This window comes from Conger conger, chromosome 9 (genome assembly GCF_963514075.1).
Source record: "Conger conger chromosome 9, fConCon1.1, whole genome shotgun sequence".
In the NCBI taxonomy this organism is placed as follows: domain Eukaryota; kingdom Metazoa; phylum Chordata; class Actinopteri; order Anguilliformes; family Congridae; genus Conger; species Conger conger.
In genome coordinates, this window is record NC_083768.1 from 34,836,959 (window position 1) to 34,864,921 (window position 27,963).

Below are 27,963 nucleotides of genomic sequence, written 5' to 3' on the forward strand. Positions count from 1 at the left end.
AGGAAGATGTGTGGTAAGACTTTGTTTTAATATAAAGTATAAATAAAGGTTTTTTTATACACACATGTACAATATGGGTTGAATCTGGCATATAAAACATTATTTAAGAATTAATTATGGTTGTTTCTAGTATGCTAATCTTAGAATACAGTGATAAATAGTATAAATTGCACATAAGGAAGACCATTAGTTTAGCTCACACTCAATAAACTCACAACTTTCACAGAAACCATTGCCATGTTTTTCCTGGGAATCTTCCAAAGGGTTGTCACATTCTGTATCTATCATTGGCTCATTTGAGCACTGATAACACTCAGTATTATATTGAAACTCAAAAAAGATGAGTCATTGTTCATAAATGAAACACAGCAAGAAAAATCTTTTATGTCTGACACCAAGAGGCTGAGTTTGAAATAAAAAATGGTGATACTTCTTGGCACAAAACACAAGGATAATAAATAATGAAAATGTCTTTAAACGCTATGTGAAAAGAATCAGATTTCAGGTGAAGATGGCAGAGGGAAGCAACATTATATTATTGGAAGAATTATTTGACCTTAGAACCTTATTAAGAAAATTTGCCTGGCCAGACTCCTACCAAAATGTCTCATTAAAACACACTGAGATGCAGTGGTGTGCAAAAATGTGGGCACCCGTGGGCAAAAAATAATTTAGATAATGAATATCTAAGTGAACAGAACCGAACCTGACCTCTAAATGGTACAATATTAAACATGACACATTTCTTCAAATTTTAAAGCAAGATTACTATTTAGTAGAATTTTCTCACAGTTTCAAAAATAATCAAAAAAGGAACAAGGCTCTGTGCAAAAGTTTGGGAATGCTGTCAGTTAGTGCTTTGTAACTCCTCCCCAGGCAACTATAATAGCTTGTAAACACTTCATGTTTATCTAAGACTGTCAATTCTCACTTTTGGAATTTTTCATAATTCTTCCTGGCAGAACACCTCTATTTCAGAAATATTCTTCAGCCTCCTTGCATGTACTGCATGTTTGAGATCACAGATTTTCAATAATATTCTAGTGGTGTCCATTCCAAAACCTTCATCTTTCCTGGAGGTACTTTATGGTTGATTTTGAGGTATGCTTTGGATCATTATCTTACTGGAATACCCACACTCTCTTCAACTTCAATGTCTGGACTGACCTTTGATACTTTTGAAGGCATGGACTTATTTCAGAATAAAAAGTTCATCCCTGGAATTATACTCAACTGACTCATCGAAGCTCTAACGAGTAAATCACCTGGGTCTGGGCCTTAGTAATCATCTTTTTAAAAAGTAACAAAGAATAATCCAAAAGGTTCCTAAACATTTTCACAGGGCCCTTTTCCTTTTTTTTAAATAATGTACAAAGAGTAAAACATGAAAAAAAGAAAAGATTTTGCTTTCAAATTTGCAGAAAAGTCTCATGTAGTAAAAAGTTCAAGTTTGCTTTCAATCACGTACAGATTCATTGTAACAGACATTTTAACCAGGGGAGCCCTGTTTTTTTGCTCCCCACTGTATCTATGAAAGCATTAGCATACTGTATGTCTACGATACACATCTAACACCAGTAGAAGGCTGATTCATACATAAAACTGAAACTATGCATGTAAGCAAATTAATAATTGTGCTTTTTGAGCTGATGGGCATATAGGAAAAAATCCAAACAGTGAAATTCAAAACTGCTAAACAACATAAATGAGCTAATGGGTACAAACTTCAGTAAACACATTTCAGGGAATCTAAAAGTCTCTACAATTCACAACCAAGGTTTTAGTAAACTGTTGTCAACACCCCAACATTCTAGCTCATGCTATGAAAATATTCAGTGTAAATTGTGGCTTCCGCACTCATATGAAACAATTTTCAGTCACTGCAATATCTGATATTGGCTGTTTATATGGTGAAGTTGGTGAGGTGGGTGGGTGAACCGTTCTATAGAAGCCCTAGCATTCAATCACTTGGTACAGGTTGGCGGCAGTGTGGCGTACTGGTTAGGATAAAAGTAGGTGTGTACCTCCAAAGCTACCAGTTTGATTTCCAGGTCGGGCACTGCCAGTGGAACATTGAGTGAGGTAAGCTGAGCTACTTCAGTAAATATCCAGCTGTATAAATTAAATACATGTAAAAAGAATATGAGCAGTGTAAGTCCCTCTGGATTACAGCGTCGGCTAAGTGCCTAAAATATAGCCTAAATGGTTGTAAGCTTGCAGATGCTCAGGGCACTGTGCTAATATACATATTAAAGGGTGAGCGTCATGTCCAGAAAGCATACAGGTACAGCAGTGTTGGTCCAGGTGGTTGTGGCTCTTATCGCCACAGTGCTCGGTATGAGGGTGCCTGTCGACAGAGCCGCCAAATTTGTGGCCGTAGCTGGAGAAAAAACAAGACAAGGGACAGGGAAGGTCAATTCGTCCACTTGAAATATTCTCCTATGCCACTTGCATTTTCTTACTTTGCCACTCAATTGGGAAACAAATAACAGCAAAGGCAATAAGAGACTGAAAGAGCTTACCAGTATTACAATTCACACCTCCAAAGCCTACAATATTCCATTCTGAATGCATGCACTATTCTAAAAACACAACAGCAATGATGTAGGGTAACTCTTTGTGTCAGACAATGTAGACCTTAATTTATACCAAGAGACTCACCTTCTCAATCTGAAAGAGGGATGCAGGACGCTCGCCGAGAGCGACACTTGTTCTTCTGCAGAGAGAGAAAACCGAGGGCGTTATAGATCAGAATGATGTTCAAGTGCAGCAATCTTTATTATTTCAGGATGAAAGGAAGTGCTTGTGGTACTGTACCTTCCTATGTAGACGGTAGTGGAGACCAGGGTTTGACAACCAGTCATGTTCTAGAGCTTCACTTGAATTCATTCTCCAACTGCAGTCACACACAGCACACACACACACACACACACACACACACACGGACACGGACACACAATGAATAGTGAAAACTTCTGCAGATGAGACTTGTGTATATATACGAAGTACCATATTAATTGTAAACAATGAACAATACAAGGTATAGGTTTCAGTACAAAAATCACAATATTGATAATTTACTAAAAACGAATTTACAAAAAAAATTGCAAGTTAAGGGAAGAAAACATAAAACATAAAACATAAACATAAAAAGCGTATTTGAAGGGGTTGAGCATACCTCTTATTCAGGACCAGGAGTTTGGAGATGAAATCTTTGGCTTCCTCTGAGATTTCTGTGAACTCATCCTCCTCAAAAGTCCACTGGCAGGACAGAATGTTGTTCAACGTTTCATTGTCATCATCACCGAGGAACGGCGAGAGACTGCTGAGCCTGTCGAAGTGTTAGAGCCACATGGGAGTCACATGGGTTATGGATGTCACATGACACGCAAGTACTTTTCTGCTGAGATTTCTATGGTGCATCTAAATATGTGACAGACTAAAACGTAAACGAATATATTAGCGAATAAGAATTGATACGATTTGTATCAGATGAACAGCTGTTCTGCTCCAGTAGGGGGCAGTGTACAACTTTGTCTCTGCAGTCATTGCAAGTACGGGCGACTCTCGCCATTCAGCCCAGCAATTCTCGCCTTTCCGACCTCGTATTCATTACAAGTATGCTTGTAAGAGAACTTGCGTTGGTGAATTTATTCACTAATATATCCCCACTTTCAGGTATTAACCTCCTAAAATGTTGTTTGGGTTAATGGGCTTGTTTAGTTACATTATGCAGTTATTAAAGGAACCCTTGTTCGTCGAAAATGCAAATGTTTCCATATAGTACTGCTAAGAATTATATGTTGAGAATGTCTTGTTTAAAATGATCCAATGAAAATGCAAGTTTTGACTCCCAAAACAAGCATATGTGTGTGTGTGTGTGTGTGTGTATGCGTGTGCGTGTGCGTGTGTGTGCCTGTGTGTGTATTTGTATGTGCTGGTGTATGTTACTTACAGCATGTACATAATAACTCCAAGGCTCCACATATCTGTACGGAATGAGACAAATTCATAGTTGACCACCTCAGGAGCCAGGAACTCTGGGGTGCCAAAACTCACTTTCAGCTTCTCTCTGGGTTTATACCTGTAACAGGAGCAGGGCTTAATCACTCACCAGAACCTCTGGTAACACTCTAGAATAAGGTCACATGCTGCATTGAACTACATTGAATATTGCTTAATTCATCATCAGTTGTCTGACTGAAAATATATCAACAAAGCTGTACAGAATAAGATTTCAGTAGTTACAGCTACAATATTTAATGGCAATTCATGTGACCTTAGTGTAAATTTTTACAGAACTTCTTTTGCAGACCTGGATCAAGCTTTACTAACTCTATATGTACTCTATATGTACTGTATGTGTCAATAACAGTTTATAGCAACACAGTTACACATTACGTTAATTGTTTTAGAGTTTTGAATACTCTGAAATGCACAATTTATTTTCTTGGAGTGTAAAATGTTTATACTAGATCTAGAATGTAGTGTCTTAAAATATTATGATTAAAATATTATGATGCAGAAAAGATTGAAATTGGGTGGCTTGGGGAACGTACATCCTGGCAAGGCCAAAGTCAATGATCTTGATCTTGTTTGTGACTCTGCTCACACACATAATGTTCTCCGGCTGTAGGAGACAAAGAAACTATGTCAAGGACAACCCAACAAGGAGTTTGAGACCCCTCATATTGAAGATTCTTACTTTAATATAAGAGTGCGGTGAAGATCACATTTTAATGTTTTAATTTATGTTTTTAATTTTGATGGTCTAATGGACAGTCTGCATTATACTTTTTCATTAACCTTCAGGTCCAGGTGTACGATGGACATCTTGTGCATGTGTTGGACACCTTCACAGATCTGCCTAATGAAGTGGACTGTATCCAGCTCGGTAAGCTTGTAGTTCTCATCAATGATCCTGTCAAACAGCTCGCCTCCATCCACACTGCAGTCACAGAGGGGACACCCAGACAGACAGATGCTAAACAGCTGCCCTATTTTAGGAATCTCTGAACTAAAACACATCTGCTACTTTCATACTCAATGCACCACACAAACTTTCTGAGGCAACATGGAACAACTAAAATTGACAATTGCTTAAAATATCTTTAAAAATATATATTTACACATTTCTCCCTCCTGTGTTTACTTACAAAACAGTTTGTGGTGACATGCCTGCGGTATTATGCCTGCCTGCACAATTCCGTTACACGCATACTCTGTAGCATGCATACTCACATTCGCATCAATTAATTGTCAATTTTATTTTTATCAGACATCTCAAGTCTTTTCAAAGTCTGCCCAAGATAGTAAATACACTGGTAGAATCTCCAGAAAACTAACCAGTAACATTCAGGTATCATGACCAGCCAGCTCATGTACACAATTAATGTAGTTAACTAATAATCCAGCAGCTAATTATTGTTACTGAACGCTGGCCAGCTGCTTGATTAATGGTTAGCATCCAAGGCTAATCTCTCACAAACCCAGCTCACCACTGTAGTAGTCAAGGTGAAAATCCTGCATAGTATGCCTTTAATTTTGGATTGAATCTTCCAGAAAGCATCTCACAGCAATGGATTTCAATTGCTTTAACTTTCAACATTGAAAAACCAAAAGCTTTGGGTTTTTATAGGATGGCATCTCACCCCACCCAGGTGGAAAAGCTAGCAATACACAGTCACTGCCCTCCTGCCATAATAATACAATGCAACACGATTACTACTGCTGCATACAGTGAATTACATTTTTTGTCCCCTAACCAATTTGCTTCCAAAGAACACTGCGTTCTTGCACCTACTGTTTAATCTAGTTTGTAACTGAAATTGTGTTTTAACTACTATCAGCTATGATCCTGATGACTTGTCTTCTTCCCTGTTGCCTAAACCTCTATGCATGAACTTACAGTATGTCATTGTGTGAAGTTTTTGTTCCTCACAGTCTACACTAGGTGTTACTGGCATATTGTCGTTCCTATCAAGCAGTGGATTCATCCCATTGTTTGGTCATACTGATACAATAGCAGAAATTGTATCAATTGTTACCATTGCATATATTGCCAAATAATAATGAAAACAAGCATAATTAAACACAGTTACAGTATGATTGAGGGTTAATTTAGAGCGAACATACTACTCCAAGACGAGGATGACATCATAGATGGACTCATAGGCTGCATAGAGCTGAATCAGGGTGGCGTGGTCCAACTGGTTCATCACCTGGATCTCGTTTTTCACCGTGTCCTGCGGGTTGACCACAACCATAAGGCCAGTTATTGAGAAGATCCCAATGCCTATCAGAGTCCAATTAATCTGCCTAAGTGCACATTACCGGCTCAATAGCAGTAAACTCAGAATCTCCTATATAAATCTGTCGCAATAGCACAGAAAACACATACACACCTATATAAATCTGTTGCAATAGCACAGTAAACTCACACACCTGTATAAACCTGTTCAAATGTATTACCTGTTACTCCCTTAAATTCAATCCAGAGTGTGATCCAAGGACCGGGTGCGACCTTGAAGGGGATCTTAAAGTTACTCAGGGACCGTGAGGTAACCAGTAGTTATTAAAGGGTAACTAAATAAGGAAAAGGTTCCCCGGAAAACTGCACGAAAATAAAGCTACCCTGAAAGAGGGATAATAAGAAACAAAAATAAAGCGTGGGAATTCCGATACACAGGTCGCCCAAGTAACCCTCCGCCAGCTAGTAACCTGACCAACAGAGGTGAGGAAAGCCAATCTATACACTTGGTCCCCTAGCTATAGGAAGATCCCGGATTCCTTTTACTTTTGCAAGCATTCCCGTCTTCCCATTACCGTATATCCTTGCATAGTGAATAACTAAAGAGTGAAGAACGACATTCACCAGCCGAGTCTGCCTTCATCTCTACTAACACTGAACGAGCTGATAAACCAAGGCAAGAGGAGATTTCAGGTAGCGAGAACAAACTGCCGAAATGTCAGGGAGCGAGTCTCCGAGCTAGGAACCTGACCAAAGTGTCAAGAGGTTCCCCAATCCCTACGCTAGTTTTATAACTAAGGAGGTTCCTGAAATCCTTTTAATGTTAAAAGCATTCCAGTCCTCCAACTACCTCTTTACCGGCTTTGTGAATGACAGAACGTGAAGTGAAACACAAAAGGCCAGAGTCTAGGAAAGACCGGGCTTATATAGCTCCGAAACACCTGTTCGCGAGTACCAAGTCCTTGTGCAATCAGAGATTACCTGGGGGAGATATGAACCTGACAGGAGCACCCTCTCGCGGCCCCAAGACATAATGCCCAAGAGAGCTAGGCAAATCATGACAAACTGACCATCAAATAAAGCAAGCATTATTGTTTTTCTTCACTGACACTGTTTGACAAGTTCATCAGTTACTAAAACTAACTCACAAGTTTGTGGAAAATTTGTATTGCATTTACTTTTAAGTCACAGTTAAAGACAAATGATGATTGAATTTAAGCCATTGTCTTGTATGTCCTGGTAAAGCCAGACACATTTCTTTTGATAAAGACAGTCTTATCTAATGTAATCAGCCTTGTCATCAAACAGGAGCAGAAGAGAGATCCATACCTTCTCTTTTGGACTCCGAGCCTTGATGATTTTAGCAGCCAGGGTGAGGCCGGATGAATTTTCAACGCATTTGTGAACCTGGCCAAATCGGCCTCTGTAAGCGGAGAATTTAAAAATTGATTGATTGTATCAATAAACTGTATTTTCTCCATTTACGTGTAAAACCATTAGGGGAAAACAATCTTGAGTGAACAATTTTGTGATAACCATACTCCCGAGCTGGTCAAAGCTGGAGTAGACATTACTGGCATGAACCATACATAAGGTTTATTTAATTCTTAAAGTGTACCACATTAACGCATAGAGCCAATGTCTGTGATTTAATTCGATGCATGTTCATATCAAGGTGTATGTTTGTGAATACAAATTTCAATAAGCTCCAGCATTCTGGCTCCCTTCATTTTAAAAGGAGAGAGGCAGTGTGGATTAACACTTAGTGATTAGCTCTCAGCTGGTGCTGGGTATGGTTTCACATTCTCTGAGCTGTGGGGTAAAAATAAGCCCTGACCCTGGAGATATGAAGAGAGGGAGAGAGATAGCGAGAGAGAGAGATTAGAGATAATAGAGTCACTGTGGGCCTTGTTTCCTGCTTTCTCATACATTCTTAGATGTGGTTTAATGAAAGCATCGTACCCTCCCAGCATCTCCTCTTTGTTGATGGTGTAGAAGTTGTTGATCTGGTTGGGTTTGGTCGCCACAATGCGGTGGCTGAAGGGGGCGATTGGGGGATGGGAGACATCTGGAGGGACACAGAGAACGGAAGTGAGGTAGAGAGGAAAAAAGAGGCCTCATTCAAATCTTTTCTTTTTCTCCACTTTTTTCCTTTCCTTGCTACCTTTTCTACTCCTAGCCCAACCCATCGGGAGAGGCTAGAAAAAGAAGTGAAGAAATGGAAATCGAGAAAACGTGAATTAGGCCATTGGAATGTCCTTGTTCCTTCAAACATCTGTTTGAAGCCTCGTCAGTTACAGATGTATACTTCTGCAAAGCATGCACTCATGTCTCCTTGCTCAAAGGCAATATTGGGGGCTCCTAACGTCTAGCTCCTATAAGGAACAAGTAACAGGTTGGAATGTCCTTAAAGATGCAAGGTCAGCAAGGAAAAGAAAAAAAGAGGAGAGAAATAAGCGATTGGAATGAACCCAGAGAGAAAAAAGATGGGGGGAGAAAGAGAAAGCAGAGAAGGCAGAGGGGGGCCAGTAAAGGGAGAGGGGGTATGTAGAGGGTTAGTAGAGAAGAGATATCTCAGATTGAGAGGAGAGTGATGAGCCTCTCTCTCAGCAGGCAGATTGGATGAATTAGCCACCTGTGCATTCTGACATGCTGAGATATACATGAGACGGTCAACATATGCAAGTGCACCAAGCGCTGAGAGATGGAGGAAACACACACACAGTCACCAACAGACACACACGCACACACACAAATGTATGCACACACACAAATGCACACACAGACACACACATGCATAGAAATGCACACAATAATTGAACAATCACGCAAATCAGTTTAGGTCACGGAGACTCCCTTCACAAATACATGTTAAAACATTAAATTCTTAACCTGCTGAATCTGTTCTAAAAAATATCAAGTACATTAACAAAACAATAACTGTAAATAATAGTAGATAACAATAATTGGTACTATAGGACTGTAGATTTTATTGAAAAATCGTAATGTGATATGATAGTATACTATACAGTATATGGTTAAATCATATTCAAAACATGTTTTTTTGTTATTTTATGTTACCTTCCAGGGAATTCACTCACCAATCATAAACTTTGTTTCTGCCTCTTCTTGACGACCTTGTAATCCTTCCAGCTCTTCTTTTTTCTGCAGCCACAGTCTCTTAAACTCCTCCAAATTCGCTGCCCTCTGCTCACTATCTCCAGCGTCTTCTGCCCCCTCCTGGGGTTCAGCCACCGCTGTCTCCCCTCCTGCTGTCTGTCTTCCCATTTCTCCTTCTTCCATTGCCTCCTTCCCTCCCTCATCCACTCCCTCCTTCTTCACCTCCTCTGGATACCTGCTCTCATTGCACTCCTGTGGCTCTGGAACCTTCTCGGGCACCTGCGTCTGGCTGCTGCTGGCCACCTTGCTGCTGTGGTCTGGCTTCGCCTCAACCAAGGAGGAAGGTGTAGATTTGCTTTGATCCTTCCTGGTTGGTACTGATTTGCTCTCATCCTTCCTGGTAGCTACTGATTTGCTCTCATCCTTCCTGGTAGCTACTGATTTGCTCTCATCCTTCCTGGTAGCTACTGATTTGCTCTCATCCTTCCTGGTAGCTACTGATTTGCACTCATCCTTCCTGGTAGCTACTGATTTGCTCTCATCCTTCCTGGAAACAAAGAACCAAAGAACCATTGTTTTAATTACTATTTAGCTGGATTAAATAATCAGCACCTGATATTTTGAATATTGCTGGTGATATATCTGCAAATATAGGAAATGCACACTTGAGGTACCCCTATTGACAAAGTGATGAGTATTATAAATTATTTTCCCGAATTAAAAAAAGAATGCCATCAGGTATTTCTATTTTCAGGTATTCAGTTTTAGACATTCACTCACCAAGCACTTTATTCGGTATTTATTAGACTTATTTTTTAGACTTCTACTGCTGTAGCATATCCACTTTGAATTATGATGCATTGTGTATTCAAAGTTCTTCTGCATACCACTGTTGTAATGTGTGGTTATTTCTGTCACTGCTGAACTGCTGCTCACTGGATGTTTTTAGTTTTTTCGCACTATTGTCTGCAAACTCTAGAGACTAGTGTGCATGAAAATCCGAGGAGATCTGAGATACTCAAACAAACTGACACAAACAATCATTTCATGGTCAAAATCACTTTTCAGATCACATTTCCTCCCCATTCTGACATTTGGTCTGAACTATAGCTGAACCTCTTCACCATGCATTTACTTGCTGCCACAGGATTGGCTGATTAAATATTTGCATTAACACGCTGCCGTACAGGTCTACCTAATAAACTGCTCACTGAGTATACATACATGCTTGTGTGGGTGTGCATTATACCCTGCCTGCCTTGAAATTTCTGCCTGGGATAGGCCTTGCTGATGCAGTATAATTACCTTGTTATACTGTGCTCAGTCTTGCCATAGTGTATGACTTCTGACATTAAACTGTCTTCAGCAACCTCACCTTGGAAGCAGAGTTTGGCTGTTCCTCACCCAGTCAGTTTTAACCGTCCTACACAGCTGTTTCTGTTTCAGTTAATGATTGTGTTTCAACCTACGTATTAAATTGATGATCATTAGCTCCTGTTTGTTATAATTGGTTAATCACACACCTGACTATATGCCTACAAAATCCTTGAAGTGTACCTAGAAGAATTGATGCTGGCATGAAGGCAAAGGGTGGTCACACCAAATATTGATTTGATTTAGATTGTTCTTCTGTTCACTCACTTTGCATTTTATTAATTTCTAAAATAAACTATTAACATTTCTATTTTTGAAAGAATTCTTACTCTACAGCATTTTTTCACACCTGCCTAAAACCTTTGCACATTACTGTACATTCATGTGTGTGCATGTGATTGTACTGTACGCGTGCATTTAAATGTGCTTGTGTGTGTGTGTCTTGTGCATATCCATGTCTGTGAAACGTCACCTCTGCAGCATGGGGTCCACATTTCTGGGCTTGTCAGTCGGTTTGACAGATGCATCAGCAGGAAGAGGCTTTTGGGTCTGAGGTGTCTTACAGATTGAGGGCCGCACACTATCAGCAGGGGTCACAGCTGCTTCTTTTACCTTCTCTTTTGCTTCTTTCCCTTTCCCCATTTTTGGTGATTCCTCCTTTTTTGTCTCAAACTTGGATAATACCTCCACCTTTACTCTTGACCCTTCTACCTTTGAATCCTCTCGCTGCTTGGCTGCAGGTGCTTTTGGGTTGTCCAGGATGGCATTCAGACGGTCCAGGCCTCCCTGACTCTCTAGGGTGACCTGAGGGACCTCTCCCTCTGTCTCCAGGTCCTGGGACCCCGTGGTCTGCATACAACTTGACCTCTCTGCATTCTGTTGGTTGAGTTTCTGAATGTCTTTCTGTTGCAGCGGGTGCTTCTTCAGAGAGCTGGTGTCTGAGAAGGTCCAAATAGAGTCACAGTGGTATCAGAATTTCACACTGCTACATATACATTTGGCAAATTCTGTTCTTAAATTCAGCATGAACCACAGTATAACACCTTCTTTGCCACAGTATGGCATATATCCAGATCAATCATAAGCCTGTTTGCAGGATTTTTAGTCTGAGGATGGACTTGGTGTGAAGTCATTTCAAGTGTTACTTTTAAATAAAGCCAAAATGTAGGGTGTGCAACAAGTGAGCAGTGGTTGAGGAAACTACATCACTAACAATATCCAGTATTATATGACAGCGGGCTGTCAGTGGAAATATCACAATGCAAAAACATCTACAGTACCTGACAAGTCTGGAGGCTTCTTCTGCAATTTCAGACTCAACCCAGGCTTCTCCTTCCCCTCTCTCCCTTTCTGGTCTTTCAGCTGCAAAGAGAGGCCAGAATACCGCCATTTCACTGTAGCTGCAACGCAACCACCAATCAGAGCCAGACTTAGGACTGCTGTTGCAGACTCCATACTGGAATTACTGCTATAGCTCCTATAACACCCAACACCAAGTTGGACATTTGTTCAGCAGTTCATCAAATAATGATTTGAAAGAACCAGGCAAAACACAGTTATTGATACAAAAGTAATAGTACCAGTCAGCTGACAAAGCTATCTGTAACCTAATTATTACTTGTTAAATATTTTGCTTAATTCTCATTGTCACCGTCTAATTATTTTATATCACAGCAGGAAATTAATAAGTCAACACATACAATAACAATTTAAGGAAACTACTGCATGTTTTTTAGACATTACATTAATGCTGCTGATTCAGTGAAAGTTAATGACATGGTTGACTGGCACCAGAATGATGGGGCTTATGTTGTGAGGGTGGAATTAATGCATTGAGGTGTGGACAGCGTGCAGACCAGTCTGCTAAACGTGTGCCAAGTTGTCTCTGATGAGGGATGTAGTAAAGATATGCAGGGCTGCGAAATTGTAACTCAACTCTGTCGTTGAGGTGAAGAAACATAACGCTGATCCCCAGTGGAAAAAACTTCTTGTTCCCAATGCTTGCTTTTTCCAAACATGGGCACCATAAACACTCCATTTAAGTACCCAAAAGTGTCTTGTGAGCCCCTGGATAAGCCTCCTTTTGGGAGCTGCTGCCCGTCTGAACGTCTTTGGGCGAGATACTCGGCACTGAAGCATGAGGATATTTCGAGCGCATAGCAGCTGCCACACTCTGAAGGACAGACTGAGCTAACCGCCCTCAGGTATCTCACACCTTCAGTCAGAATCGTGCTTGAAGTGCAACTCTGTGCAATGACGCACACAACCCCACAAGCCTGTAAAGTCACTTGGCAGAAATGCGTCGTCACCATAGCAACATACACCGATCAGCTCCAACATTAAAACCACCTGCTTAAAACAGTTTTTTCATGATTAAAAATGCTTTAAACTGTATAATGCTTTAAACTGTATAGTAAACTGTAAAAAGTGTACAGATTCAAAATGCTTTAAACTGTATATTTCATTATTGATTGGTGAGCCAGGAAACACATACAAGAAATATATTGATGTTGCATACCGTATGTGCCCAATCACCTGTTGGTGTTGTGGCCATATACTAGAAAAGTCATATATAATATGATTTCTTTGGTAAATATAAACAAAGGGATGCAAAAGATTATGGGGGAATCAAATACATTTCAATAGTGTCATATTTTGCATGGATAGTACAGTTTATATTTTGGTGTGAAAGATCCTTTGATATGTGCATAGGTAAATAGCCAGACTAATGAACTATGTTTTTAACTGAATGTTTTTGACATGTCTCATTGCTTCCAGCACTGTCAGTCAACGGGATGTACCAACTGCATGCAGTCTCTAATGTAACTTACTCTTCAAATGTTTTTACAGTTAATTCTCATATTCATCATTAATTGGTCAAATGGATTAGCCTTACAATGCAAAAAGGTGTCAGGCCTGTTGGCTTGAACATGATGATGATTGAGACCTGACTTTCAAGTGCCAGAAAATTTGTCTCAAGTTCTTCAAGGTAACTATAACCCAGCCATTAACCTTCTGCCTGACGTAAGAACATACCCGCTGAGGTTTTATGTGATCCGGCATCAAACAGCACCAAGAGTTGTTTTCAGAGGAAGGAAATATTTAATACAGGATATAGAGCAGGAGTAGGCCAAAGAGCCAGTGACGTAATTCAAAGTGTCAGTGACGTTTCTGGTTAGTACTAAGATATAAGCAGATCAGAAATGTTTGGACTTTCGAGTTCTAAAATGGTTTGAACTTTCATAATTACTTATTATACTTTTCAAATTATCAGAAAATGAACCCACAGGGGAAGTGTATAGTTGTCTAAAGACCAAGGAGCACCATCAAGGTAAATAATCACACGGCAGGTGTTCACATGCTAACTCACCTCTCATATTGACAAGATTTTTATAACAGGGACGTACAAAAGAAAGACCATTGGAATTCATTTGCACAGTCAGCAAACCTTTACAAACACACAAATACTCCACAAGAGGGAATTTTTCAGATACTTGATTACAGGTATCATTTCATAGGGTCTGCTGTGGCACTCCCCATCTAAAACAGAATTAATGGACACCAACTCATAGCTCATTTATGACCCTTCTAAATCAATGTGTGTCTGACACCGTATCCATGGTCACGGCATAATTTAGAGTTATAAATAGTCTTGAGAAATCAAAGTGTAAAATTCATTGCCACTGGTGCGCAAGAGCCATCCTGCAAGTGCTGGGGTGTGATAAATGAGACATTAGCATGTTTATCCCCCACCCCCCACCCACACATTGCAGGGAGAGGGAGAGGGTCAGTGAACACCACCTCTGATTGGCTGACTCATCACAAACAGAAGACACCTGACACCCACCCAGAACATGCACCATCTCTAAACATCTCCCCCTTCAGACACATTAACACAAACAGCAGGGAGCTGCTGTAGCTGCATTGGGCTTCCATGGCTCTCTAGGGGCTGTGTGCCTCAGCAGACATCCTATAATGGGAGCGCTGTACGTTGTGCGGTTCTGTAATCCATGGTGGTTCAATCACACATATTTAGAGTCCACTACCAGTACGGGTCCCTGTTCACAGTATGTCTACTTAACTGGCTCGAAAAGGCTTTGCCACCAAACCTCAATCAACAGAAAGGTTTGGTGCAACAAGTCAGCTTTCCTGCTCGTAGCACTTCCATCTCAAGGAACCTACTGCCAAATATGGCCTTTATATTCACATTATAATCACAAAAATAGGGAACTGATGCCATGGGGCAGACACTGGCAAACAGTTCAAATTATTTGTTGTTACATGTGATAGGCATCAAGCAATAAACTAAATGGACACCCCGCAATCAAGCATTCAAATAGCTTTTTTCCCCATCATCCCTTGTGTGAGACATCACAGCTGTCACATGACGTTTTGGAAAGAGTGCCGACATAAGTACGATAGTTTACAGGTCACAGAATGGCACCAGAGTTCAACAGAAGTTGAATTGAGAGATCATTGCTGCTTACGTGTTACGTGGCCATTGATTTTGGGCAGCTTCAATGCTGCTGGCAGTAGGGGTTCTCTCAGGTCAGAACCTCTGCTTGGCTTTTCCTGATCACAGCATATGACTTTATCTTTTAATTTACCCTTCCTCATTGAGCAGACTGTTCCAAATTACCTATTATATAATACATTTAATGTGCAGCTCCATATGCAAATTCAAACCTTTTATTTTATAAAACAACAATTAAGACTTGATAATTCTGAGCAATGATGGTATCCATTTTGTTTTGTAGTCAAGTTGGAAGGAAATGAATGCATTGGCTGCACATGATTTACTATTTAACTAGATCACGTGAATATCCCTCTCCTTTGCAGGCTTAGAGGGTTATAAAGATGATAAATTAAATGAATGGAGTGGCACTGGCAGCCTTTTATTTCCCACACACTCAGTAATACTAGGAATTGGAAGGGAAAGACTTTCTTGGGGAAAAAACACTGGCAATGGAATGGATTTGTGTACGATTGTAGTTAATGCCTCTTCAATAAATCCCACTGCGGAAAATGAGACAGGCACGTATAGCACTGCATAAAGGTGGTCTTTACACACATAAGGTGTTTTTACACCTTACCATCTGGGAGCTTTTAAGAACAAGAGGCAGAAAGAAGAAATGTGTTTACACACACACACACACACACACACACACAGATGAGGAGGCTTCCCAGTCCTCACCTTGTCTAATTTCTCGCTGAGCACCGACTCGCCCTTGTCTGTAGAAGCTTGCCTCTTGATAGTCTGTTTGCCCTTATCATTAGTGTTCTCTTTGGGTGGGGGTGAGGCTACTCCCTCTCCGGGTGAAGTGGAGCCTCGTTTGAAAAGGAGCTCCATGAGCTGAGAGCCCTTCACCGTTTCCCCAATGAAGCTGATCACCTCCTGGATGCTGAGCACCAGCTTCTCCATCCCTTCCAGCTTCTTCTCCTGCTGTTCTGACCTCTTGTTCACTGCTGACATGATGGTGGTCATCTCCTTGCACATCTCCTTCACCTGGTTGGTGCCTGCTGGCTCCAGTAGCCTGGGGAGTGCCGGCAGCACATGAACCTCTTCCTTGTCCACCATCAACGTCTCCATGTCCTGCTCGATGTCTTCGATCTCCTCCGACATGCCATCCAGCCGGTTGAGGACCTTCCCCTGTAGGTGAATAAGCTTGTCCATCTTCTCGCTCAGGGACTCCATCTTCACGTGGATGATGTTGAAGCCGTGGGCATGTTGATCATCGGCATCTCCTGCCATCATTCCCGGTTTCCCCTTGTTGAGAGAAGCTTTGGGGTCGTAGACCTTGGCCAGGGAGCCCACCAGTTTAGAGCTCATCACTTCAACCACGTGTGAAGACTGTTAGGATCAGCTCTCCTGGAACAACCTATGACTGACTGCTCGGGGCCAGTGTCCACAAAAAAACCCCCACTGAATCCCTACTTTGACAAAACCAGCCAGATCTGCTCGTTTAGGTCTTCTCCTTAACGGCAAACCCCACAATTATAGTGCAGCACTGATGGAAAACAAATCCTCAAGGAAGATCGAGCAACTTAAAGTGGGAAAAAATCAACCACAAACACAATACCCACACAAAATCCAGCCGTGCATAATAAGTCAAGCTCACAGGCTGACAATGGGGTAATCAGACAATGTTGAGGTTGCCCCTGTCCTTCTCCATTCAAAGTGGCTGAGCCTCAGTAGAGCTGGGGGGGTATTAAGAATAGAATGAGCAGCCCACCCTAAATGAAGAACGCCGCCGTACGTCATCACAGGGACTGGCTGGGGCTCTGACTTTGGGGCCCATGGGGACTTTGGCTTCAGCCGACTGGTTTGACATTTGAGATGCTTTAAATGTGTGTCCACTGCGGCTGTCATGGTGCCAGGTGCTCCTCTACACCTAACGTTGCCAATAAGATCTTCTCTGAAAATTATATACATGTTTGTCTGTGTGTGTGCAGCCGTAAATCTTTTATCATTAATTGAAAAAGGAAATGCTTTCAGTTCATCACATACTTATTGAAATGAGTGTGAGTAAAACTATCACTTTGATATTTGACCCATTCACCTATTTACTGCTGTTTCATAAAAAAATTAGAACCGGTGTACAAAAGGGAATCCTTAAATCATTTTTTCATGAAAAGCACATACAGTATATACGTCTATATTCAATATATATTGAAACACATAGTCGTACTGTACTACAGAATAAATAAAATGACCAGAAAATATAAATAGAAAGTACTTTCATAATTGGTACTTTCATAATTGACTGCTTTTATGACTTTTTTTATGAACCCTGTTGTGTATCATTTTACATATCCTTTTATCTTTTTATGAACAGTTTGAAGTATTTTTATTAATCTATACTGTTTAACCTAGTCTGTTTTTGCCTTGGCTTTGTTTTGATTCTTCCTGTTGGTGCTTTTGTAAATTGTGCTTTACAAATAAATCTATTTTCATTTCATTTAAATTAAATGATTAAATATTATCATTATTATTATTATTGGTTGTTATTGACATTGTTACTGCTGTTATTATTAATACAGTGCGTATTATTGTAATTGTTATTATTATAAATATTACAATTGAGCATCTCCAAATCACATGAGTGTTCTCAGGCATCCGTACATGCAGTTTAATTTGCTTACATCTTTCCACTGGGGATCGGAGTTCTGAAGCATTTTGCAGTGATAATGCCGAAATATCCATCCTTGATACTGAGAACACGGATACATAACGACTTGGTTTTATTCAACAAGTAGGGCTGCAAAGCTCAAAAATCTGCCCCCTTGGCAACTCATGCTAATGAGACCAGCCTGCCACTGAATTTTCTGGCACACCTACACAGAGCTCACCATAGCCAGTGGTGCTTGACTTGGCAAACTTAAACATCTTTGGCCCCGATAATGAAACAAGAGAAGATGACAGCTGTGATTTATTAGGTGCCTTTCTTCCAATGAACGTATCTCTTTAACTTCGCTGTACTAGGTCCATCTCACACACAACCGGGGTAGTTACGGATCATTTTTTACTTATGAACCGTAATTGGAACCTTGATTTTATACCCACGTAAATATGAAAACGTTGACGCAGCATGATGAGAGAGCATGTGCCATTTTCATCAACATGAAGGGAAAATGGACATTGTGCCTACGCACAGGATGCATAGAGGGGAGTCCCCCCAGACAGGCTCTAATGGCCAGTGGACATAAAGGTTTGCAGTACTAAATGCTGAAGAAATAAAGAGATTTTATGGTTTGGTTAAAACAAAACCAAGCAAGTTTTAGCATACGACTGAGGTAAGCCTGCTAATTGTACTTTTATATGTTTAAGTGTTCACTATATGTTAGCACATTTAATGTGGATTATCTTAAATGTTTCATCAGGATGACAAATTATTATCATACTGTAAAAGTGTAAATAAAAGTAGAAGCATCTGTAAGAATGTATAGGCCTCGTTACTGTACCAAGTGAAACTAGTTCAAAATGTTTTGAGATTGATTCATTTTGAGTAACGTAAATATTTTAGATCTAAAAGCAAAGTCTTTGGTTAATAATTCTGTCAGGACAAAGTGCCCAGCCTATATTTTTGAAATCCACATTGCAAAGGATATCAAATACAAATACTGGACAGGAGTATGGAACAAGGACAGAGAGAAGCTGGGGGCACTGAAAGATACTGTTGACATCTGAAGGATTATGATGACCTGCAAACTGAAACTGAAGCACTTCTGTCTAATAACCATGTTCAAAGAGTTTTTGAAATAGAGACTGTACACCACCTTGTGTCCCCATGCAAGCATAAGGGGCATTTTTATTTTAAAATTCCAGGAAAAACAGGGTCCAAGTTGCATATGTTGCATCGTGTCCTCATTTTGAATGGATATTTTCACAATGCAAAGAACAGGTGAAGCTGGTTGACTCTTAATGGGGATGTAGACCGGAGATGGCCCTGATGTCACACCTCACAAATTGTGTCAGGTTGCCAATTCCAAAAATGTTTGTCGTTCCATGCCACTTGTGGCGATTTACAAACCATGAAGTGCAGCTTTAAACATGGTATTCCTTTCACTAAAGATGAAAAACATGGCCAATACATTTCCAAATATATCCAATTACACATATATTTACACAAGGATTTACGAATATATTGATAAATGAGCCCCATTGAGTGCAAAACACTTACACACACACCAATCCAAGTACACTGACACTGGGTGTTTTCATACATTATAAATAAGAGGCTTACTGTCACAACTTCAAATAAAGGACTCCCATTAATGTTAATGCGAAACTCAACAGTCTGATAGTACCTATTCATTTAAAATGCCACTGTGAGCACTGTAAGACAATTCATCATGCGACTACATGAACCTCAGATCACATTTATAACACCATGCTCCAGCACTTAGCACTGAAATACAAATGATGCCAGCCTCGTTCTTGATTGCGTCCTGGAATATGCAGTGGGCGCCTGTGACAGCGCCCGGCGCTGTATGACTGCCACGTGGCGTCATCGGAGGATGGTGAGATGGTGAGAGGAAGAGAAACTTCTCACCTGACAAGATGCTCAAATTGATCCTAGAGCTAGCATGGGGATTTTCTGCTATGTTTAACCCGGTTCTGACTAGCAAGAGCTGTTCATTCTTTGTTTTTTCAGAGGTGAATACTGACCTCATAATAATAATAATAATAATAATAATAATAATAATAATAATAATAATAATAATTATTATTATTATTATTATTATTATTATTATTATTATTATTATTATTATTAGTAGTAGTAGTAGTAGTAGTAGTAGTAGGATTGTTATTCCCATTGTTGCTATTATTTTGGCTCTGATCTGCCAGTCTGTCAGATTTTCCTGGAGAGTTGTACCAGGGTTGTATCATTTTGCTCCCCCCTCCCCCTCATGTTTCTAGCTAAAAGCGTATCAGGTTGTGCGTTGTATACTTCCTGGCTGTTATCAGGTAAGTGGCACCATGTGGTGTCTGAAACATTAGTGAATGAGGGCAACTAACACTGCCGAAGTTGGAATTTTTGTATCTGGATAACAAGGTATAAATTGCACCTTCAGCTACACCGAAGACTAAAGTCAGTAAATTGATATGCGTATGAAGGTTAGCCACTACTCTGTCATCACCTGCCCCGGTCCTAAATGCAGACCTCCTCCATCTTAGGAAACAGTTGCAAGAGGAAGTAAAAAGGAGTTACATCCAGCATCCTACAGAGATCCAGAGTATCACTACACAGTGGTTGCCAAAAGCCACATTTGTTTACAGGGGCATATACTTATCCAACTTTAGTATGGGAACATACCACCAATATATTTCCATCAAACTCTTTGTAGTTGTCTGTCTTAAATCAATGAATCTAATTTATAAAGACCATTTTACAAAGAATGTATCACAATATACTTCACAGTTTACCCTGGCCTAAAACCCCCACAAAGCAAGCCAAAGGCAACAGTGGCAAGGAAAAGCTCACTGGATGGCATGCAGGCAGAGGCCTTAGGAGGAACCAGACATAGTAGGGAAAACCCATCCTCTGGCTGGTTCATGGTATGGGTTCACGGGAAAAAGACATGGTTCAGTCAATTATTGTATCTGATCAGTTCAAGATAGTTTGTATGACGCATCTGTCCTGGTATCCTTCATAATAGTACATACCAAATCTGTGTTTTGGAGACAATTGTATTCGTATTGGTAACTTTATGAAAAATACCTAAAATCCCAGTGGTAAAAGTAAAATGTGTGCAGATGCAAACATTTGCACAAACATTGGGCTTCATTTATCAAACGTGAGCCAAACAAATTTGACCGTAAATAGTTCATTTACACCAACAACGTGGGATTCATCAAAGTTTTTGTATCTCAGTTTGTAGGATCTGAACGGATTTCATGAGTACTCTAAACAGAAAAAACAGGGTTGTTCCATTCCATTCATTCATATATTTTTACTTTTGAAAGAGTGGCAAAGTTATTTTACTTAATAAGCCAATTGACTGTTATGATGAACTGGGTTCAACATGCTTCATTTGTGTAATTCTGAATTTTTTTTTTTTAATTCTTGAATTTAAATTCCATAAAACACGTAAACGAAGTTTGCTATAAATAGAGTGTATAAGTCATAGCTTAGGCTTTTGCTGCTGTAGCTGACCTACCTTTACCTTACATGAATTGCTTTATTTGAAGATTTGATGCATGGCACCCTGAAACTGCGCCAATTTGTTTGCTGCAGCTTGTGAGTCGGTTCAGACTACAGACACCTATCTGCGGCTTTGTGCAAGGACAGAAAAATGTTTGCTGTCACTCTCCATGGTGATACCAGACAGTGACGTATCTCCCATAATTTGACCAATACATTCCAGCGTACACAACTGGGACAAACTCTGATGTTCCCCTGTGGGTGATGTGCTTCATTTGTGGAGTTTTCTTTTTCTGCCTCGCATTTAATGTCAAATGATTTTCCTTTTACCTGTTGCATAGTGCGTGGAGCTTTAGATAGAGTTTACAGCGGGCAGGCTTTAGTCTTCCCCAGCTCTGACAATCCACACTACTGAATTGCATATGTTTTTTGGCTTATACTTCCATTAACAGCACTTCAATCTCTGCTTCAGAGAAGTTTTTTTTATTTTGTTTTTCTCTTGCTATCTCTTTCAACTCTGTAATGGAATTCCTTATATGGTATTTTAGGTGCGTCAATTTATGCTAATCATGAGTTTAGTGAACGTGCTTTTCAGTTCTGATTGTTTGGCATTCATCAACATACACGGATACAAAAAAAGCTATCTGTGTGTCTATGTGTGTTTGATACACACACACACACACATACACACACACACACCAACCCAAGTACATTGACACTGGGTGCTATATCAATATGTGCTGGCCCGTGTAAAAAGATATTTATATTTAACTTTGACAGCATCACGTTTTTGACAAAGTAAACTGACCCTGTGCTGGGAGTGACCGGTGGAGCAGTTTGACCCCAGTGGCATTAAATGTTTTGGCAGGGGACGAGATCAAATGGAAAAACGAGTATGGGTCCTTGCTAGTGCACTCTGTCTGGTCCCAGAACACGGCCCCATGCTCCTGTCACCCCTCAAGTGAATGGTGCCCCGTCCACGAGGAGCCCAGAATATGGCCCTGACAATGGTTCTCCCACTTCAGAAAGCTCAACAATCCGCTTTTCTTTTCAGCAACCCATTTTACCTTTGAGCAATCTCCTTTACCTGTCAGCAATCACCTGTATTTTTCACTGAACCCCATTTTTAGAAATCCTCTTTACCTTTTAGCAATCTCCTTTAACTTTCAGTAGTCCCCTTTACCTTTTAGACTATACATGATCTGCTGTGACACAGTCCAGTTGTACTCATCATGAACGATTGTTCTACAAATAGATTTCAAAATCTTTTTTGTATGAATGAACCAGTTCATCACCAGACAGAAAAAGACAGAAAGTAAACCTGTGGTTTCCATGTTCTGTTGGACATGGCCAAGTTGCTTCTGAATTTGCAGACTGCAAAAAGACTAACACCAGAGGGCACTGTAACATTGACTGATAATCGTTCATGCCTAGTTGTTGGGCCACTGAACAGATGTGTCCTTGTTTGCAAGATAGTGTGTGCTTTTATGTTTTTTTGTCAATAAATAATCCTGTGTACCTTTAATATTTAATAGATACTAATAATAAATAGATATTTTTGAACCTCACTTTAGTTACTGTGAAGGAGGTTGACCTCAATTCAAAGGTCTGTTGTTAAATGAAACCTCTCAATGTATGTTTCTACCACATGAGGAAATGTTTTAAATACTCCGCCTCAGCCAAAAAGGATGGAAACTTGCCAAACTGTTTTCAGAAGAGGGGAATGAAGAGGAGGGAGGACTTTTTAAATGTTTTACATGGCCTTGCTCCATAACCGCTTTGCAAATAGGTAAAGAGACTTGGAAGATCTGCTTGAGGAGTTGTTAAAAAAAAAAGCCTTGGTTGATATAATCAGGTCTGAATTTTAATTCAAAAAATCATGTCAGAATTCATATTTGCTCCCATGTGTAAAATCCTGTCTTGTCATATTTGAATGTGATGTATTGTAAAATATGTCATCAATGTAATTGTTATACTAAAAACTGTTCATGTGACCGGGTGTTGGAAATGAGTATGGTGCAACACATCTTGAAATTGTGTATTCAGTTTGTCAATGTGTATTGTAATCTGTCCCTATCAAATAAACCATAAATACATATAATTCTGGCAACAGCATTGACTACAGAAATGACCCTTCTGTCCAATCTGTGAATAATATAATTTACGATATCCGAGGGTTCTCCAGCAAACACTGACGACTTGATTTGTCTTATTATACTGTATACTGCTGCACTGCCAGTGGGATTCCAATCCCTTAATTATTGTTATATAATTGCCAGTTATGAGAAATGTCCAGTTCTGGACTAACAACACTAACAACACTAACAACACTTACTTTGGAGTCATCTTCCTCTGTCATCAAAGTAATCTCCCCAAACACATTATGCAACATATCAGATGATAGATTTTGACAAGTGTGCTCTTTAAATAGTTTTGGTCACAACAACATTGCATGGATGCATAGTTACACAATGCGCCCACAGAAACAGAAGCCTAATTTCTTCTCTCTCCCTCTGTCTCTCGACTGAGCAAGTCCTGGATTAAGGGAGGGGTCACCTCTTCTGGACTTATCGGCGCAGCCCATTCCTAACATTACATAACTTTGGCAGGAGAAGAGGGCCCGGGGTGCCATGTGACCGACAGCGAGACCAGACACCCCGGAGCGGGCAGCACTCTGCCGCCACTCATCAGATTCACACACCCCCGCTTTCCCAGAATATGAGCTTGGCCATGCACTGTGGAGATCAGAGATTGTTTGCCACTGCTGCTTTTTCAGGGGTGTCAGTTTCTGTTAGAGAAGCAGATGGACCATAACATGATATGATATGGATCCATTTTCAGAACAGGCTGTGTTTGATAATGGGAAGCAAAATGTGCATTCCGATTGGGTTCAGCGGTTCTTGCAGTATGCAGAGTATTGGTTTGCGGTCCAAGTCTACAAATGATCGAATTTGACTCTTTTCTTTTGATAACATATTAATTGTACCATTTGCTTTTGTGCATAATTCTTACATTGATTAAAATATTTTAGAGCCCAACCTGTGAACACTATGAATAGGTCATGTTCAATTTGTATCTGTCTATGGTATAAGCTTTGTTTAAAAGATTTTCAACCAACAATTGGTTTTACTTTGAACATTTTTCCTTTGACCAGCAGAGGTCATAGAAGATTCACACTAGAACACACTGGTTATACGGTAGATACAGCCATTGTAGACAACACTCCATTTGTCAGCTACCAAAAGCTACTCTTGAAGCTGATTGGAGGTTTGGGGGAGACATACCACAAACCTTGTGGTGTGGCAAGTGAATGACTTATCTTAGACATTTAATAAAGTTAGTGAGTCCATTTATTACATCACTGTCTGTGGTAAGAGCAAAAGCATCTTTCCCTTCTGAGGTATATACTATCATGTACTAATCAAGTGATACCGTGATGTAAATTTAGGTTAGATAGATAGATATCTTAGCTGGATTAGTTAGACAGGGTAATCCTCCAATCAACTTCAGAAGAGGCTTCTTGATAGGGTTATTCTAAAGTGCTGGGTGGGTGTATAACATAATAACCATGGCGCATGAATACTAAGAGGGCACATTCCACTGCCAAAATGGCCATCGAGCATTGACACATTTTTAGTATCATTGCTTTTATTTTGAAGTACCATTGATATAGATAAGAGGAAGAAGTACAGTCCTAAAATTGACCTATGGAATTGCTGCCTGGTTGAATTTAGGTGTTTTTCCTTTGCTGGGGTATTTAAAATGGCTAAACAAGGGGATGTCTTAAAATATTGACATGCTGACAGACTGTAAAACCAGGCTCTCACTGATAAGTTATTTAATCACCCTTGAAGACTAAGTGCCCGAGGTCAGCCCTCTCTTCTTAAAAACCTCTGCTTACCCGTAATGTAGATGGGTCTGCTTGCATGTACCCAGAGACTATTTATAAAATGGCCTTGGTTGTTTTTATAGTGGAGGAGGAGGGTGGGCTGTCCTTTCCTGTCTCTTAGCTGCAATGAGCTTTATTTCAGATGGCTTGTAGCGTAGCGCCATGCCACACCAACAGCATGTAACCTGTCCGCACACCCGCTGATAATTCACTGACAGTGTATGTGCGGTTATGGTCACCAGTCAGGAAACCGAATGCCTGGCAACCGCGATCTGTCATGCAAGCCTCCTGATTTAACCACACACACTGAGTGGATAGTGAAAAAAACTTTTTCCCAAGTTTTGGTTTTCTTTCATATCCCCCTCTAATGTAACCAGTTAGAAAAATGCAGGGACTGTTCAATAAAAACAATTGTTTACACAAAATGTATGAGCGATGCAAAAACCTTGAAGGTCTGTTTCAAAGAGTGAAACCATAGAAGCCTCCAGAATGAGAGGCAAATACAACCTAATACCCTAGTAGTTCTATGGTAGGGAGTAGACTGACACACACATCAGTGTGAAGGACAGACACACTTAAACCCTTCTTACATCACAGATGTAATCCCAGGGGTTAAGCAGCTGGACCAACTGCATTCCACTGGACCAACAGCTTGTTGAGCCTTTTCCAGGGAGTCCACAGGAACTGCAAAAACACTTGAGTGTCTCTATGTTGTACAAAACAATCAGGGGCCCCTTTACAGTAAAGACATTTTCAAGGGCCTATCTACTGTAAAATACTTTTAGGGGCCACTCTACCCTTCACAGTGAAATATATTCAAGGGCCTCTCTACTGTAAAATACTTCCAGGGGCACTGAGATTTAGATTGTTGCTGATTGTGGAGAAGCACAAGTCACACAGCAAAATGGAAGGCTTTTTTTTGGATAAATCATCAAAGGACAACAGTTGGCATGCAGGTGGGATTCCTGTGGCTGTGTAAGAAATAAACAAGCATTAGAACTGGTCTACTTTGTATTAGTGATTGAGTTCCTTGCTGACAATGTCAATATCAATGACATTGACAGAATGTCAACAAAAATATAAAATGAAAATTATTATACTGGATGAGTCAAGCTGAGAACACTGGTTACCAGCACAGGGACTGAAAAAAAGACCAGGATTGATCTTTTTTTCCTCAAGTACATTTTCTCATGACAACTGATGTTATAATAATAGATGTTACCAGTAATGCCACCCCCCGCCTCCCCCCATTATTCCATGCACATAGTGGATCAAACCAATCCAGGTGGATCAAACCAATCCAGGTTGCTATTATTTGTAGGGGGGAGGTAGAATGGTGTGAAACAAATGTCCCCATCTTCCCTGTCACCTCGTAAATACTTTACATCACAGCAATGAAACTGACTGTGGGAATGTAAATACCTGATATAAAACCAAGTTAGTATTGTACATTCCAAGATATCTGAGTTCATTGATTAACTCCATTTGAGGGTAATGAACACAACTAAAATTATAGAGCCTTTAAACATTAATCAGACCTGTATCAAGCAAATGTATCCTTTAATACACATTATTGTATTGTGTTGTGCAATGTGTTGTTAGCATGTGGGTCAATTCTTTGATTTAATTAATGAATTTGATTTAATCCAGTACATTTGCTTGAAAAAAGGATAAACAAAAAACACAAGCACAACAAAGTGTGAAGTAGTTGGTCATTCACAATTAATATGTTATAGTTTATTTCTCAATCAGAGTTCCAAGCAATCATGATTTACAACCAATACATACCTCATTTAATTTATATCTTGTCATCATTACATCACACATCGTTACATGCCAACACAGACGAAACCACTGTGTTTGAATGGTCAGCTCACTAATGTTGCGCCCGTCAGCAATGTGTTTAACTTCATTTACTTCAGCTGTATCATTGTATGTCAAATAACTTAATCTGTGTAAGTCGGTATGGAAACCAGCATCCGCTAAATGGATACAACATGTTAAAAAATGGAAAAGGGAAATGAGAATAATCAGTCAATAAACCAAAATACTGATCCCAATTATTATTCTATACCCAAATGTGTTCTGGAATCCAGATATTTTTGTTTGTATTTTTCCTGTTAAGCACTTTGAGCTGCAGTCTGCAAGAAATGTGCTGTACAAATAAAGCTATTATTATTATTATTATTATTATTATTATTATTACTATTATTATTATGTATCAAAGTTGATGATTTAGATGATTTAAGAGGCACATCCGATTTTTGTGCATCTCCATTAAAAGCAGTCATCGTTGGATTGGCTGCAAGATAGATTGAAACGTTTTAAGGAGTTGACACGGCACAGAGCACCATATCAATAGGCAGGTCTAAAGCTACGCACATCTCCTCAGGAGAAGGAGGAGATCGGAGAACATCCGAGGAGTGGGGAGTGGTACCTGTATATCAGCCGGTGCGCGGGGCTGTCCTTTCCTCCAGTAACTGAGTAAACTCCACAGTTTTCTCCAGAGGTAAGAAGCCACCAGGCACATGCTGCTCACAATCCACATGCCTCTTCCCCACACAGTGTTGTCCATGTCAGCGTCCGGCGGGCAGGGCCTGTCCCTAACGCTCTGTGACTCTGCGGCCCCTCAGACTGCCAGCGTAGGGCTCTGCATGCCACGTCGGGCGGGGTGTGCGTGCATG

General features: G+C 40.2%; 1 protein-coding gene across 2 annotated transcripts; it reads right to left on the reverse strand.

The window, feature by feature from the left end:
• Positions 1-359: 359 nt before the first annotated feature.
• LOC133136568 (myosin light chain kinase 3-like) lies at positions 360-27,891 on the reverse strand. Of its 2 annotated transcripts, none has more exons than XM_061254186.1 (14): positions 27,717-27,891; positions 12,025-12,106; positions 11,217-11,682; positions 9,352-9,917; positions 8,213-8,318; positions 7,580-7,673; positions 6,136-6,245; positions 4,807-4,948; positions 4,560-4,630; positions 3,956-4,084; positions 3,179-3,331; positions 2,818-2,896; positions 2,662-2,716; positions 360-2,380 (listed from the first exon to the last, which is right to left on the reverse strand). In XM_061254186.1, the coding sequence occupies exons 1-13, from the start codon at positions 27,852-27,854 to the stop codon at positions 2,666-2,668; spliced, it is 2,187 nt and encodes a 728-aa protein (XP_061110170.1). In that variant the 5' UTR covers positions 27,855-27,891; the 3' UTR covers positions 360-2,380; positions 2,662-2,665. The 2 variants fall into 2 exon arrangements, with proteins under 2 accessions (XP_061110170.1, XP_061110169.1); XM_061254185.1 differs by lacking the exon at positions 27,717-27,891 and adding an exon at positions 15,939-17,078.
• Between the last annotated feature and the right edge of the window lie 72 nt (positions 27,892-27,963).

Bases quoted from the DNA above. Each gene is read 5' to 3' on its own strand.
- LOC133136568 (XM_061254185.1), bottom strand. From the start codon at position 16,574: ATGAGCTCTAAACTGGTGGGCTCCCTGGCCAAGGTCTACGACCCCAAA. The intron at 12,107-15,938 runs GTGAGGACTGGG...CTCTCTTTGCAG, and splicing joins TCAGCGAGAAATTAGACAAG to CTGAAAGACCAGAAAGGGAG. The intron at 9,918-11,216 runs GTGACGTTTCAC...CTTTGTTTCCAG, and splicing joins GTGGACCCCATGCTGCAGAG to GAAGGATGAGAGCAAATCAG.